The sequence below is a fragment of the Sorghum bicolor genome, chromosome 1 (assembly GCF_000003195.3).
Source record: "Sorghum bicolor cultivar BTx623 chromosome 1, Sorghum_bicolor_NCBIv3, whole genome shotgun sequence".
NCBI classification, from domain to species: Eukaryota; Viridiplantae; Streptophyta; class Magnoliopsida; order Poales; family Poaceae; genus Sorghum; species Sorghum bicolor.
Window position 1 is genome coordinate 18,616,040 of NC_012870.2, and position 16,512 is coordinate 18,632,551.

The 16,512-nt window shown below is 38.2% G+C and overlaps 1 protein-coding gene across 1 annotated transcript; it reads right to left on the bottom strand.

Annotated features, from left to right (window-relative positions):
- LOC8067091 lies at window positions 1,283-4,242 on the bottom strand. The gene is made up of 5 exons (XM_002466949.2): window positions 3,963-4,242; window positions 3,226-3,376; window positions 3,074-3,140; window positions 2,745-2,979; window positions 1,283-1,775 (listed from the first exon to the last, which is right to left on the bottom strand). Exons 1-5 carry the CDS (start codon window positions 4,025-4,027, stop codon window positions 1,565-1,567), a joined length of 729 nt encoding a protein of 242 aa, XP_002466994.1. The 5' UTR covers window positions 4,028-4,242; the 3' UTR covers window positions 1,283-1,564.

Genomic DNA, 16,512 nt, shown 5'->3' on the forward strand with positions numbered 1-16,512 from the left:
GACTACACTAATCTGCACAACGATCGACTTCCATATTGGATCATATCTACAACACATTTAGTTAATTTCGCTATGATATGGTTTCGAGAGAGAAAAAAAAACGCTATGATATGAACACGAGATTTTTAATCCTATAACTCCTAACTTCTGATATGAGTCCATACTGCCATACATATATGATATATATGGCCACTCTAACCTGCGCGAATAGTCACTAACTAATTCCAATCAATTTTGCTAAAATTCTAATGTGTAAATACGGGGAAAAAGTTTTTAGACCAGCTTTTGAGGTGCCTACATGTAAATCTAGCCACACTACTTTGAGGTTACTGTCATACTAATTCATCTTGAATAAATTTTAATCATTGTACATAAATCTAGCCACACGATGTATGTAGACTGTAGAGTAGGACACCTATATGCACAAAATAGTAATAGAAACTAATAGCAATAGAGTAATAGTTTAACTCAAAGCATAGCTCTTCCGTTAGGTTAATCATTATCCAATGTGTATATATGGATAAGATTGGAGAAGGGTGAGAAATACATAAAAATAAATTGATGATATCGAAAAAAAAAAGACAGCGTGGACAACAAGACAAGTACGAGTATGTCCATACCCTCAGTGGCAGGTAGTCCAAAACTTATCAAGATTTCATCTCATCGCTGCTTAGATGCTCAATCTAAAAGAAACAAGAGCGGGGCGCAGACGACAAAATGTACCTCGCTCCCTTTCCAACACGACGACTCGGGCAGCTTGCCACCGGATGTTTATTTGCTTATATAAATTGCTTAGATGCTTTATTATGTGTTAATTAATAATTAAGTTCTAAGTTTGACTCGTACAATTTCTCCTGCAAGGACAGGCTTAATAACAAAAGGAGCTCAAGTCAAGTAGTTTAGCTTGTTGGACATTTTTGGATAATTCTGATCCTTTTATACCTTATTACTAATACATCCTTGCTAATCAAGTATAAAGTACTAGCCTAGTACTACTAGGCTAGATTTATTACTTAAACTACATGTGTGTATCATCATATTACAAGTATAAAGTCGAGTTTGGACAAGATATATTACAAGGTTGTGTATCATCATATCATCTACATGTGTGATTTTTTTGATGAATTTATATGACTTTTTTGACATGGTTTGCATGGATTTTCACGGAGGTTGTGGTTTGCACTAGATATGTTCCCAACTAGTTACCAATTAGCATCCTAACTTTGCAGCAGAAACCTTCCGATGCCCAGAACTTTGCGTTGCTTCACTAATGGAAACATGAGACAGACACAAACAGCCCTGCCTCCATTTGGGGCAAGCACAGAGTTCTCTATTAACTGAGCCAAGTCAGATATGTACAGAGTGGCTGCATATGATCAAGGATGCATGCAGGCACTAAATAAGTTTCTAAAGCACCAACGGAAGGCTTGCGGTTCCAAATCAGTTCAGGCACTTCCAAAAGCTTGAGTAAAGCATGAAAATGGAGAACATGATGGGGGCATAAGATTAACTGAAACTGGGCACTGAGCACTGGCTGAAGGTCTTCAGAGAGAAGGCATCGCGGTCATTTTATGTGGGAATCATAAACACTGAAAATGACGTCTGGGACAATCAGAGGCAGCTTGCTTATGTACATGAACAGCCGTCTGAGGTTCTCGCTTGACACTGTCTCCATGTCAACCACATCTTGGTCCTCGACATAGATCCACAAGTCACCAGGACAGGTCTTCTTCAGGTTGTCGCGGCAGAATGGGCAGGACTGCGATCTTGAACTCCTGTAAAAAGGCAATGTTATTGTCAAACTATGGCAAACATAAACAACACTATCTTAATGGTGATAAACAGGACATTCAGCGATTCAATCCAAGTTATGCTGATTGAGAAAGTTACATTGGCCAAAAGAATACAGACAAACCACAAATATCATAGGAACACCTAGTAGACACCCATCATCAGGGCTTGCTAACATATGAAGCTACTATGATCAGCAGGAGCACAAGTAGTTTAATGAGCTAAATTGTTCGTTTAAGTGAACAAATGAGTGCTGTGTCTTCTTAGCCTAGAACCAATGGGCTGTAAACAGAGTGCACAGTCTACACATAAGATGAATGATTATGTTCATGGACTGGACCAAAAATAAAAACCAATACTTGACAGGGCACCACACTCAGGTTCCTCTTTGCACTAAGGAATGGCAGAAGATAGTTAAAAAGAATCTGGTGGCTAATCACCACATTAAGCCTACTTACTGTAGTTCACATGAATATCACAATGCCACCTTCCAATGATCACTTCATTTTCAGAATGAAGTAGACAATGGGAAAGCATATAAATGAATACAGATCTGTTTCACAGAGCACTATGTTCTGTTGAGCTATTGGCCATTCATACCAAAAGGTTTCATTAAAAGAAGTACAAGCCCATATGCACGGAGGGGTTCCATCTTGTTTACAAGCATATAAGTTGCTGGAAAGAACAAGGAAGACAAGTTTAAACTTATCTATAGCCATTGTTCTCAGCAGTTCAAGTTTAACAGGATCTACCTTACCATGATACAGATAGGTGGAGGAATGATATAGATGAATCATCTAGCTAGAAGGTTTTTAATCGATAATTGATAACAAGAGCCCACCCAATAAGTTTGCACTTGCATAGCAGTAAAAGTAGGGTGATTGAAATTTGAGAATATAGCACTCAATGCATTCACAGAAAACACATGGGCAGAAACTGAATCGTGCGCATACCAGTCTTGGTAACATCTGAGGCACATAGCATGGGTGCAGTTGGGCAGCACAACTTTGCTGTTCATCTCCATGCAAATCCCACACTCCTCTTCCCTCTCGACATCAATATCAGATAAGGAGCCCCGTTCGTCCTCATCTTTCTTTGTGTACCTCTCCATGCACACGGCCTTCTGCTTCTTGTCCTCCACATCAGTGATCCCCCTTTGCAGTTGCAGCAAAGAAGGAAATATCACAGCTGCTCATGCCAAGCATATAGCAATTCTGATCAGCAATGCAGCACAAAAGACAACATAGTTAGGCAAAGATGTAAGAACATCATGCACTCTTACCATAGAATTCTTTGATACTTGCTTTCCTCTCATGAGTCGACATGGTTGTCGTGCCATCCACATAAACCTGAACAACGAGCTACAAATTCAGGAGAGCACATCCACAATGTGAGCACTGAACCAACAACCGTGAAGCAGAGCATGCCACAGACCTTGTATATGAGGATTCTCAGCAGACCAAGCGCCCCGGCGAGGCTGCAGTCTGTCCACTGCACCAGGAAGAGGAATATATGAGCTGCGGGACTGTACGACAGCCGCATCTGCAGACACGCACCGTCATAGTCCCGGGGAAACTCGGAGGCCCTGCTCATCCAGATAAACAACTAGCATCACTTGCCAGATCACATGCACTCAGAGATAATAAGGCAACCCTCACCTAAAGACCACACTAGTGCACTCATCTCGCCCCCTTTTCCTCTTATATAAGCAGGAAAAAAAGGTATATAATTTAGAACGCTGAAACACATGGGAAGCAGAGTTTCTTTTTTAAACATCCTATAAACACATGCGATTCCCTCCTGATCTACTGCCGCTTCGCCGCTCGTGCGCGCGCGCACGGATAGCGCAACCAACAACAGGCACCGGACCAACCACCACGACGGACGGATCCCAGCGGAGGGCGGGCGAACCGGACGCTGGATTGATCAACCCACCACCCTCGGTTGCCGCCGCATTGCGCAACCCCGGCAGCAGGCCGAGAGGAGCCAGCGACCCAGCCCCGCGGAAACCCCCCACGCACCCGCTCGACCACGGAGGCCAAACAGAGAAACGAGAGGGACACGGGCCCGTACTAGTGAAGTGGAGCAGAATCGACGAACAGGGAGATGTGAGGCGGCGCCGGAATCAGGGCGGGCAGAGAAAGAGGGAGGCGGGCAAGAGCTGGGCTTACAGGGTGTTGGCGTGCTGGATGTCAGCTTCGAGCACCTTGATGGAGTCCCTGTACGCCTTCCGCATCCTCCTCCTCCTCCTCCTCCGCCGCCGCCGCCCGCCCTTCTCATCCAAGTGCCGCGCGGTCCACGGCGGAACCCCCTCCCTCCTCGCCGCGACGAAGCCGGAGCCGGGGCCTTGCGATTGCGATGGGAAGGAAGGAAGGAAGGAAGGTGAGGAGAGGGGTCTGGTCTGGGTTCTCGGGCGCCGCGCGGTGGGGGTGGGGATGGGGTGGGGGTGGGTGGCGTGGGGGCAGCGGTGGTGGGCTTTGAGGGAAGGAGAGGAGGAGACGATGAGGGCGTGTGGTGGGCAGGGACACGACAGGGCCGAGCGCGAGTGTGCGCGTGCGTGCCGGGCGCGGAGGCAGACAGGGGGGAGCAGAGCGCGCCGCGTGTGCCCGCGGCGGGCGTGGCCGCGTTCGGGATGCGTGAGATCCCCCGGTGGGTCTGGGCGCCTGCCCCTTGCCCCTGCCCGTCTGCCGGCCCAGCTCTCGTTTTACCCGTGTCCGGTGGTGGTAAAAGCAAGAGGAGTGTGTATTTTCCGTGGAAAGCAGCCGTGCACCGGCCACGGACGTCGGAAGTCACCAAAAGCGGTAGGCTGAGGGCCTGAGGCGGAGCGGAGTCGATATGAATATTGCCGTTGTGCACCGAGTGCAGGGTTTGGAATAGATTGTCAGGGTCTCTGTTCATAACATGGGCAATTTTTTCATGACTTTTTGGTAAATTACCATTGGGGCGTCCAGTAGGTCTCTCTTTGGAACATGGTAATTTACTGTAATTTACCCCAAAAAAAAGAACTACAGTAAATGCAAATATCTCCCCCTATATAATATAAGCTATACCGCTAGTACTCTAGTACTCTCTGTTTCAACTCCTAGAATCTGTATCATTCAATTTTTTTAAAATTTAACCAACTTTATAGAAAGAGCATCAATACCTATAATGTAAAATGAGTATCTTATGAAAATATATTCTACAATAATTCTAATGGTATTAATTTAGTATTATTAAGACAACTCTAGAAGTTAAAGCTTGTAGAAGCAGAGAGAATACTACTATACTAGTACAAATGATATTTGGTTTGGGCTGCTAAAGTTTAGCCGGCTAATTTCAGTCTTGTTTAATAATTTTTTACCCAAACACTATGACTAAGGGCACTCACAATGCAAAGACTATCGCAGAGTCCAAGACAATTAACTACATATTATTTATGGTATTTTGCTGATGTGGCAGCATATTTATTGAAGAAAGAGATAGAAAAAAATAAGACTCCAGGTCTTATTTAGGCCTTGTTTATCGAAAAAACCAAAAACTTTTCAACATCGAATTTTGTGGCACATGCATGAAACATTAAATATAATCAAAACAAAAACTAATTACATAGTTTGCATGTAAATCGCGAGATGAATCTTTTGAGCCAAGTTAGTCCATAATTAGACAATATTTGCCACAAACAAATAAAAGTGCTACAGTGCCCCCGGACCAAAAATTTTTGGAAACTAAACAAAGCCTTAGACTCTAAGTCCACATTATTCGAGGTAATAAATAACTTTAGACTCTATGATAGAATCTGCATTGTGAGTGCCCTAAGGGCACTCACAATGCAAGACTCTAACACAAAGTAATTACATATTATTTATGGTATTTTGCTGATGTGGCAGCATATTTATTGAAGAAAGAGGTAGAAAAAATAAGACTCCAAGTCTTATCTAGAGTCTATATTTTTTAAGATAATAAATAACTTTAAACTCTATAATAGAGTCCAAATTGTGAGTGCCCTAAATAGAACTAAGAGCAACTCCAACAACCTTGCTATTCTTATTATGGAGGCCTTTTAGAACTTTTATAGTAGAAAAATAGACTCCAACAGATGTGCTATTTGGTTTTATAAAATAGAAAGTTTGCTATCTCTTGATTTTCGTTGGCCATATATAGCCAACCACTTGCACTAGCTATCTGATAGTAAGGCTGTTGTAAACTTCTTCTTTTTTAAAAAGTTATCTATTTTACAAAATAGCTAAACATTAGAATTTAGCTACTCATTTTAGCGAAGCTCTTGGAGATGCTCTAAATGACCTATTGAGCTGACTAGACTTTAGCAAGGCCAAACCAAAACAAGCCCTTCCGGGATATTCGAGATGCATAAACTTCTATACTATACTAAATTTAGGGACCCCATACTTTATTTATGAGTTGTACAAACCGAGGATCATGTCTCCTATAAAAAATTAATATTATTAAATTAATTGTGAAATGTATTTTCATAATAAATCTATTAAAAAACACAAATTATGATATTGTTTGTTATAAAGTAACCAAATTTAAGAAAGTTTGGCTTGATCTAAACTGAGGATACATTATTTTTTGGACAGAGGTGGTAGTATAGAATAGATTAACCGACATGAATCATGCATGTGTGATAATTAATGGGCAATATCACTTTATCTTCTCCGTTTTGGCAAATTACACGCTCCCTCCGTCCACGAAAGAATCAATTCCTAGGATCCGTGTCAGTCAAACTTTTTAAAGTTTGACTAACTTTATCGAAAAAAGTAACAACATCTATAATATAAAATGCATATTATATAAAAATATATTCTATGATGAATCTAATAATACTAATTTGATACTATAAATCTTAGCATTTTTTTCTAAAAATTTGGTTAAAGTTTAAAAAGTTTGACTTAGGATAACTCTAGAAATTGACTCTTTCGTGGACGGAGGGAGTACTTATTATATTTAAACCTAAGTGCACAGATTTCATCACAGCTGAGCTACGCTCAATTTCTTACCTTCTACTCTTATATTGTCGGTGCGATTGTAATCTTGTGTTTTATTTGTCCTACATATTCAAGCTATGCTTGATAACATTATTTTTTTATTGCTTTGCATTGTGTTGCATGTACAAGTACTTGCATCCATACTTTAGTAGATATCTTGTGTTTTTAGTAGAGTTAGGAGGTAAGAATATTTAATTTTGTGTATCTATATATTTGTGCAAATCATATTGCTTAATACCACCAAATCTAGTATATTAGCTAATATTATATTAAGCATTTTAAGCATTGCTTGTGCAAGTATGTATATAAAACTATGCGAAATGCAAATGAGAATTGCACCGCACAAGGATAGAAAATGGCACACGTAGGCAACTTATCACCTATGGTCATCTTGTTGCTTTTCAGCTCTTCCTTTCCATGAGGTACACCACCTTTCTACCCTTAGATTCAACTAACCAACTTCCATTATCGATAGGTGCACTGCAAACAACTTATTTTGTGTCGGAAGCACTGCCTACGGTACCATCTTGCTTAGTTGTAGCAAAAATTATAATGATTACATCAAGAATTATCTTGCTGAATAATCTACAACGACATTCCGGATTTAGCATGCCTATTGCATTGTTGTTACAAACTTTATCAACTTATCATACTTATTGGTTGTGGCTCTAAAGCATAACTTTAGACTTCTTGTTTTTATTTATCGGATAGTGATATGTGCATATGTTTATGGAAATTTTTTCAAGACAAATCTATTTATATAATTTTATATTTTTAAACTCAACAACTTAAAAAAATTATAATTTATACTCTCAATGTTTAATCTAAACCTTGTTTAAAATGACTTTAATTTTTAGTATGGATGGAGGGAGTATTAATATTTATATTTTTAAATAAATTTATGATAAAAGTATGTTTCATGCTCAATCTAATGATGCTTATTATACATCATAAATATTAATATATTTTTAAATATATGATCAAACTTTAAGAGGGATAGTATGTGTGCACGTTTTATAAGCGCGAGTGTACGTATATGCATAAATGTCTGTGCTAACGCGGTATACTATGATTCAAAAAATAATATCAACTACATTTTATACAAATATGATTGTAAAAATAAGGCAAAGTAATTTATCCAAACTGGACTTCGTGGGTTTATCATAGGACGTGTCTAGCAATTTGCCTCCTCGTGGGACCCAGCAAACAAATGGGCCTGCAAGGATTTATGAGGACGGCAGTGGGTCCTTCCAGTAATTTCTCAACTAATTAAAGCATGATACTTGTGGATAAAGTTTTTTTCTGATGATTGCAGCGGGAGATTACAACTACTCCATTCGTCTCGAAAAAAAAATTGCTGTTATTGACTTTTAGATATCTTATTTGATCATCTGTTTTATTAAAACTTTTTTATAAATATTATCTATTTTGATATGACTTATTTTATTATTAGATGTGCTTTAATAATGATTTATCTATTTTAAATTTACACAAAAATTTGAATAAAACAAGCGGTCATACATGATTGGTCAAAGTAAAAAAATATAGGTCTTTTTGAAACGGAGAGAGCACTCCCTTAGTTCTTTTACACGTGACATTAGATTTGATTTATCTAAACCATATATTTTATAAACTTTAACTATCAATTTAAAAAATCGGCATAGTTTCATAATATATACACTATAAATTATAAAATATACCTAAAAAATAAATCTTGTGTTGTTAGCTAAGTATATACAAAATTTTAAAATTAATATTTAGTTAAAGATAAAATATATATTTAACTAAGGAGTAGGTTCCGTGTGTAAGTGAAGAGAGGACAGTATATAAGACAAGGAGGCAAGCAGGATATTCTAGACCGATCAGCCGCTGCTGTTTTGAAAACAGCTTTGCCCTGTAAAGCATGTGGTCCCGGTTTTGAAAATGGTCCGGGTCTAGTATTTGTTAGTTAACCTTCATCTTATAGACTACTTAGTTCAAATGAATAATTTCTGCCTCAATGGATTATAGTTATTGTTGTTGCCACAATTATATGGACAGGCCTTATTTAGTTCATACAAAAAACTAAAAACTTTTCAAGATTTTTCGTCACATCGAATCTTGCGGCATATACACGAAGCATTAAATATAGATAAAAATAAAAACTAATTGTACAATTTACATGTAAATCGCGAGATGAATCTTTTAAGCCTAGTTACTTCATGATTGGACAATGTTTGTCAAATAAAAATGAAAATACTACAGTGTCAAAATCTAAAAACTTTTTAGATCTAAATAAAGCCTTAGTAGATATGACAGAGTCAAGGGACAGAGAGTGAATAGAGAGAAGAATTATTTATTTATTCCTCATAGGTAGTACTTTTACTTATAGATTGTTCTATAAATCATTCTACAATGTTTCAGTTAGCTCACAGACAATATTCAGTGCTTATGAAATATTTTTTTGCAACATTGTGGCTGTTCTCAGGCCTCTTGTGATAAAAAAGCTCTCAAGCTCCTTTGCTAAATAGATTTTTTTTCAAAATCATTTACATTAATTCTCTTATGAGAGAAAAATGTTGTTCATTCACTAAAAAGTATTATTAAAGTAGTGCTTAGAACATAGTCTAAGTGTTCTTAAATAAATAGGTGATTAACGCTCTGTTTAGTTTCTAAAAATTTTCTCAATTTTTTTCAAGATTCTCCGTCACATCGAATCTTTAGATGCATAGAACATTAGATATAGATAAAAAATAACTAATTACACAGTTTGTATGTAATTTGCAAAACAAAATTTTTAAGCCTAATTAGTCCATAATTGAATAATAACAAAATTGCTACAGTAGCCACAACTAATTTTTTTCACCAACTAAACAAGGTCTAAAAGTTGAAAAAAGTAGTTCTCTTAATTCATTAAATGCAAAAAATCATGTTATATACATAAAATTTGTTCTAGATAATAATTTAAGACCACTTTTAACCGCATAATCACTTCAATAAAAGAAATCCCTTCTTACTAAGAGTTACAAATCAAGAGTTCTACCAAGCATGCCATAGAGTCTGTCTGTTTAAGTTTATCTGTCGAATATACTGAACATTCAGCGGTATTTTTTCTTTTATAATAAATTAACGAACAATACTATCAGCTATAACTTTTAAGACAAGAGAACATGCTTCATCAATCGACTAGATACATCCTCTCAATTCTGAGAGTTAATTTTTTTTAAAAAAAATCGAGAGTTCAGTTTGGTGCATCCTCTCACTCTCAGTTCCAGTACATCCCCACGTCATATTTGTAACACCCTAAAATTTATTCCTTTTGAAATATAGATAAAATTATTTAATTTTGTATTTTTGTGCTCATGAAAATATAGGAAAAATAATATTTTTTTATTAAATTAAAATTTATTATAAGGCATAGCAATATTATTATGCATACATGCTGGTGCATATGTTTTGAAGTGATGCTTGTTGCTCCTTTATGTGTTGATAGTAAGAAAAATATTTAAAATACGTTTAGTAGATCGATCTTCCTTATCCGACATGTCTTTTATATTCTTCTATAATCAAATTCCTTGTCTCTCAGCTCAAGATTTCGTTCAGAGTCTCTCAGAATCTTTTCTTTCAAACCTAAGTCACTCGTTTGAGTTTCTCGTCCATCAAGCAATCTCTACACAAACTTCTCGGGTATTTTTCTAGCCTTTTCCATGAGCATAAATCTAATTTTTAGATGCCCCAAATTATCTCATCATGAGGTCCAAATACGTTATTTGAGTTCCTTATATTCCACAATGTCTCTGAGATTTTTCTTCGGATTTTCAGAGCTTTCGGAATATTTTTCATAGCTTAAATAATAATTCTAGACTTTTCTAGAATTATTTCTATGCACGAAATTAAATAATTCTGAAAATACCTAATTCTCATCCTAGTCCGACTCAGTCCAAAGCTTTACTAATGGATCAAGGTTTACCATTTTCTCATTATCGTTGACACTTATCTATCTTTTCTTTTTATTTATACCTAATGTGCTTTGACGTGATGACAATTTAGGAAACCAGCAACCAGGCCGATTCCATCTTCCCGTTTTCACGAGTCCAACTCGTAATCAGTTTTGTTGCCCCTTATCTGCTGCTCGCCAGGCCCCAAGATCACCTCTTGTTTATTATCTCATGACCTGCAAGGAAACTTGAACCTGCGACAAGCCCTAACGTGACATACACATCTGCCGCCGCCGACCGGCGGCCGCTCCTCGCCTTGCGTCCGAGGCTGGCTGTACTGATCTGCTAAGTCAAGCACTGCTGGAACGATCGATCTACAACCAACCATAAAAGAGCAAACAGCAACGAAGATCTCACGCCATGGTAATTCTGTTAGACATGTTCATCTTCACTTGTTTATCAACATCTCGTAGTGTTGTATCAAACTCCCTTGCAAATCTCCAAATATTCTTTTTGTCCACCAGTTCATGACCGTCCAAGGAACAGACTGATACGGCTAAGAGCACGGCTTGGCGCGAGCCCTGCTGCGACGCCCTACCCAAACCGTAGCACTTGCCACAGCTGTACGAAATTTTGCATCGCCTGGAGTTCGACGGGCACGACGTCGCCAAAACCTCATGTTGCTGAAGCATTGTGTACCAAGTCGTTCGGCACGGTTCATCTTCTTCTGCCAAGTCGTTCGGCCGTCGTCGGGCATGCAGCACAAGGTCCATCAAATTGCCAAGTTTCACGTCAAGGTTCCGAAGCAGTGGACAGCTCGAGCTCGATCTCCTTATCCATGTTAAACACCCAGGTGAGATCTCCATCATCTCCTATGCTCTGCTCATTTACCGGCGGTTCTCAATCCAATTGATAGCTTGATGACATCGAGGTGATGTCACGATGACATGGATTTGTTTTATTGCCGTTTTCCTTTAGAAAAACAAATCTAGAAATACAAAGAGAATACACTAGTTTGGTTAGACCATATCTTCTCCGTTTTAACTCCGATTTGACCCATTCAAATTGCGTTAGGTTCGTTTTCAGGAGCTCTACATGTTAGTAACACTATTTTCTCAGTTTGAAACTTTTTAATTTCGTGACCTTAATTAATTAATGACTTTTCTATATAAAATCGTATAAAATTCATATCTCCTTCGTTTTAGCTCCGATTTTCGTGATCTTTACGTTCGTGTGATCGTAGCGATGCGTAGAATCTTTATATAAACTTTTCATACTGTTTTTATATGATTGGTGTACTGTTCTAATTGTAGTCTTGTTTGCTTCGTGTATGTTGTCTCCGTTTGTTTGTGTGATCGATGATCGAGTTTAGACGGAGAGTAGTTTTTGGTGATCAAGATCAGAGACTTGGCAACAAGTAAGACCAGCCGAACTAAAAGGATCAGCAAGAGCATTTGGATTGAGGCAAGTATAGTATTTGAATTTTATTTCTGTGACCATGATCCTGTGACTAGATTAATGTTAAGTAATAAATGATAAAAATGACTTTTTAGCAACTTGATGATTTGTCTGTACGTGATCACCCGGGACAACAGTGCAACCATGAGGGCTATAATGGCTCTGGCTTTAGCTCAGTATGAAGACCTTTTCTAGCTTGTTAGAGGTTACCCGAAAGGGCGGAGGGGCTGAACCGTTTTGGGTATAGCGTGGCCTCTGTCTGTATGTGTATAGGCTGCGCGTCATTGTGCCATCGGAAGGGGGGCTCTATATCTGCGCGCAAAGGAAACCTTGCGGCCCTAACATGTTAGACGAACTTTTGAAAGGCTTCATAGTGATCCCTGCCGACCTTCCTTGGAAGTGGGTTAAGAGGCTGATCACCTCGGGCGAAAGGGTAAATCATGACTCATGGGTAAAGATGTGCAACCTCTGCAGAGTGTTAAAACTAGTATACTAGCCGAGCTCACGGTCAGGAGCGGCCTTGGGGACATCTACATTAAGGGTGATGATTCTTGTGTGTTAAATATGATCATTGTTTATTGTTTAATGCTCTACATTATTTATGTCACATTGATCATAAGATTGTGGGAGCTATACAATCTAGTTGCTATACTTGTGGAGTTCGACATGGACTCACTCTTGCTATTTCCCCCAAACCTCAGGAGAAGTTTAGGCTTGTGATCAACCAGTCAGTTGGATCCTGTAGAGAGAAGTTAATACCCGAAGTTTGGAGTTGTCTATCCGCTGTTTGTTATCAAAGGTTATCTCTTTTATACTAAGTACGTTATATATTTACGCATTGTCTTTTGATATTACCCCTTATTTGTAGCTATATATGAGAATTGACTTCTAAAACTCATATATAGTGTATATCTGGTTTTGTCCTTAAAATCGGGTATTACAAAGTGGTATCAGAGCAATGCTGACTGTAGGACGCAAGCCTAGTTAGAAATTGGTCGTCTTAAGGTTTTGGAATTGTCATAAAATCCTTGCTCTATAAACCTTGATATTTTTCTCTACACTATATCCTTTCCATTGCTATTCATCTTTACCTTGTTGCTTATTTTAAAAGTACTTGTTCTCATCTTCACTCATTGATTTGATAAGCTTTTAGAATCTTCTCTTATCACCTGCTTACGTAGTTGAAAGGGAATCTTAGGATCTTTACCCTTAATATGAAGAGAACGATAGTATCGCAAGTTGACTTGTTTGACATGTGAACCTTTAATGCTTAGTTGGTTTGTCATTATGCTTATGCTTGATTTGGATCTTTGTAATGATTGCAATGATCTTGTGGGATTTTTTCACAATTTCATTAGTTTATAGGCCTAAGGTATAAGGATTAATGACATAAGTAGTTGGGTTTGGCTATCTCTTGTTTCTATCCCTTGCTGATTTCTGGAGCAGTTTGCAATAATGCTGGTGTATCTAAAGGTCCGATCGTGCAAAGTTTATCAAATTTTTCTGGGAACAACTAGACTTCAAGATCTTTCTCTGACCGCAAGAATCACCCTCATGGCTATTATGGTTTAGAAGTTACAAAAATCACAAGATGATACAAATGTGCTGTCAAGAATCTGGACCAGTTTCGGTTGCTTACTGTTTAGACATATATAACTATAGAATTTGGAAAAGTGTTCTATAGAAAAGTTGTAGAGTATTTGCTAAGCTTTCCAACGGTATAAGCTGGAATGTATTTGGATAAGTAGAACCTGAGATATGATATTTACACCTGGATGTTTCTGTTCTGTTTCAAAATCTGGACAGATCTGGTATTCCCTATTTTCAGATACCTTAACGTCAGAATCTAGGAAAAAGTTGTATACGAAAGTTGTAGAGGATTTTCTAAGCTTTTCAAATATATAAGGATCATCTCCAGATGAGTTAAGTAGCTCGGGATATAACTTCTGGAAGCTGCTGCACCTTTGCTGAGACATTTTCAGGATGGATATTAAGTTTGGTTATTTTACCTAAGCTTAAAGACAGAACCTAAGGAGGTCTTCCACATGAAAGTGGTAGAGAATTTCATAAGTTTTCTAACGGTATAAGCTACAACTCTATTGGATTAACATAATAAGAGTTATACTTGTTTTACTACGCTGGTGTTTTCATATCACGAGAAGATTTCAGGATACCTGTTTGTTCTCTTGCACCTAAGTTCTTTGGGATGTCAGGAGTTCTCAATGTTAGTTAACTTGTCTGAAAAACATGCAAGCTACCTTTCTTGTGCCCTAGTTGACTTTTCATAAGGGGGTAGCCTAGTTAAAGAAGTTACAAGGAGAATGATTGGTTAATGTTGGATCATATGTTAGGATCACAAATGTTTGGTGAATTTGGTTTTGTTCCAAGGTATCAACCCACTTGGAGAATATAATTGGAGATTTATGTCATTACTGATACTCACAGACTAAGAGTTGCGTATGAAGATCAGATGACACCAAATTCTACAAAGCTTTATGTACAAAGTGAGAGTGAAGCAACTTAACTGTGATAAACTGTGATAAAGGTACTAACAATTGGAACTTAGTCATGAAGCCAACCTTGGATCAAGAGACTCGGTACAACAAATTTTAAAGACTATATGATGTGTAGCATTTAAAAAGGTTATGAGGACTAGTCCCTAATGTCTTCCCAATCAATCTCATCTTAAGGGGGTAGCCTAGATAAGAAGGTTGCTAAATGAAGGTCCCACGCGTTCTAGTGCCTTAGTTGGAAGTATCTTTTATGCCTCTGGATGAGAAGTCAATATCATGTGTAGGTATTACCCTTGTTTGAGCTATGAGTAAAAAAAAAACCTTATCTATACAGTGTGCACTACTGAACTCTTGGAAACAATTGAGGGAGATGTTTGGAGTGACGAAAGCAATGGAATGGCTACTAAGGAGCTACTAGAGGAAGTGAATAAGGTTCAAAAGTGGAGTGTCCATGTTTCTTTGATCACCATCTTTCGAATCTCGAGGACGAGATTCATCTTAAGGGGGGTAGAATTGTAACACCCTAAAATTTATTCCTTTTGAAATATAGATAAAATTATTTAATTTTGTATTTTTGTGCTCATGAAAATATAGGAAAAATAATATTTTTTTATTAAATTAAAATTTATTATAAGGCATAGCAATATTATTATGCATACATGCTGGTGCATATGTTTTGAAGTGATGCTTGTTGCTCCTTTATGTGTTGATAGTAAGAAAAATATTTAAAATACGTTTAGTAGATCGATCTTCCTTATCCGACATGTCTTTTATATTCTTCTATAATCAAATTCCTTGTCTCTCAGCTCAAGATTTCGTTCAGAGTCTCTCAGAATCTTTTCTTTCAAACCTAAGTCACTCGTTTGAGTTTCTCGTCCATCAAGCAATCTCTACACAAACTTCTCGGGTATTTTTCTAGCCTTTTCCATGAGCATAAATCTAATTTTTAGATGCCCCAAATTATCTCATCATGAGGTCCAAATACGTTATTTGAGTTCCTTATATTCCACAATGTCTCTGAGATTTTTCTTCGGATTTTCAGAGCTTTCGGAATATTTTTCATAGCTTAAATAATAATTCTAGACTTTTCTAGAATTATTTCTATGCACGAAATTAAATAATTCTGAAAATACCTAATTCTCATCCTAGTCCGACTCAGTCCAAAGCTTTACTAATGGATCAAGGTTTACCATTTTCTCATTATCGTTGACACTTATCTATCTTTTCTTTTTATTTATACCTAATGTGCTTTGACGTGATGACAATTTAGGAAACCAGCAACCAGGCCGATTCCATCTTCCCGTTTTCACGAGTCCAACTCGTAATCAGTTTTGTTGCCCCTTATCTGCTGCTCGCCAGGCCCCAAGATCACCTCTTGTTTATTATCTCATGACCTGCAAGGAAACTTGAACCTGCGACAAGCCCTAACGTGACATACACATCTGCCGCCGCCGACCGGCGGCCGCTCCTCGCCTTGCGTCCGAGGCTGGCTGTACTGATCTGCTAAGTCAAGCACTGCTGGAACGATCGATCTACAACCAACCATAAAAGAGCAAACAGCAACGAAGATCTCACGCCATGGTAATTCTGTTAGACATGTTCATCTTCACTTGTTTATCAACATCTCGTAGTGTTGTATCAAACTCCCTTGCAAATCTCCAAATATTCTTTTTGTCCACCAGTTCATGACCGTCCAAGGAACAGACTGATACGGCTAAGAGCACGGCTTGGCGCGAGCCCTGCTGCGACGCCCTACCCAAACCGTAGCACTTGCCACAGCTGTACGAAATTTTGCATCGCCTGGAGTTCGACGGGCACGACGTCGCCAAAACCTCATGTTGCTGA

What these genes read in the sequence shown, in the direction of transcription:
- LOC8067091 (XM_002466949.2), bottom strand. Translation starts at nt 4,027, where the DNA reads ATGCGGAAGGCGTACAGGGACTCCATCAAGGTGCTCGAAGCTGACATC. An exon ending in ATCCAGCACGCCAACACCCT is followed by an intron (nt 3,377 to 3,962) that starts GTAAGCCCAGCT and finishes CTGGATGAGCAG; the next exon opens with GGCCTCCGAGTTTCCCCGGG. An exon ending in TGAGAATCCTCATATACAAG is followed by an intron (nt 3,141 to 3,225) that starts GTCTGTGGCATG and finishes CTCGTTGTTCAG; the next exon opens with GTTTATGTGGATGGCACGAC.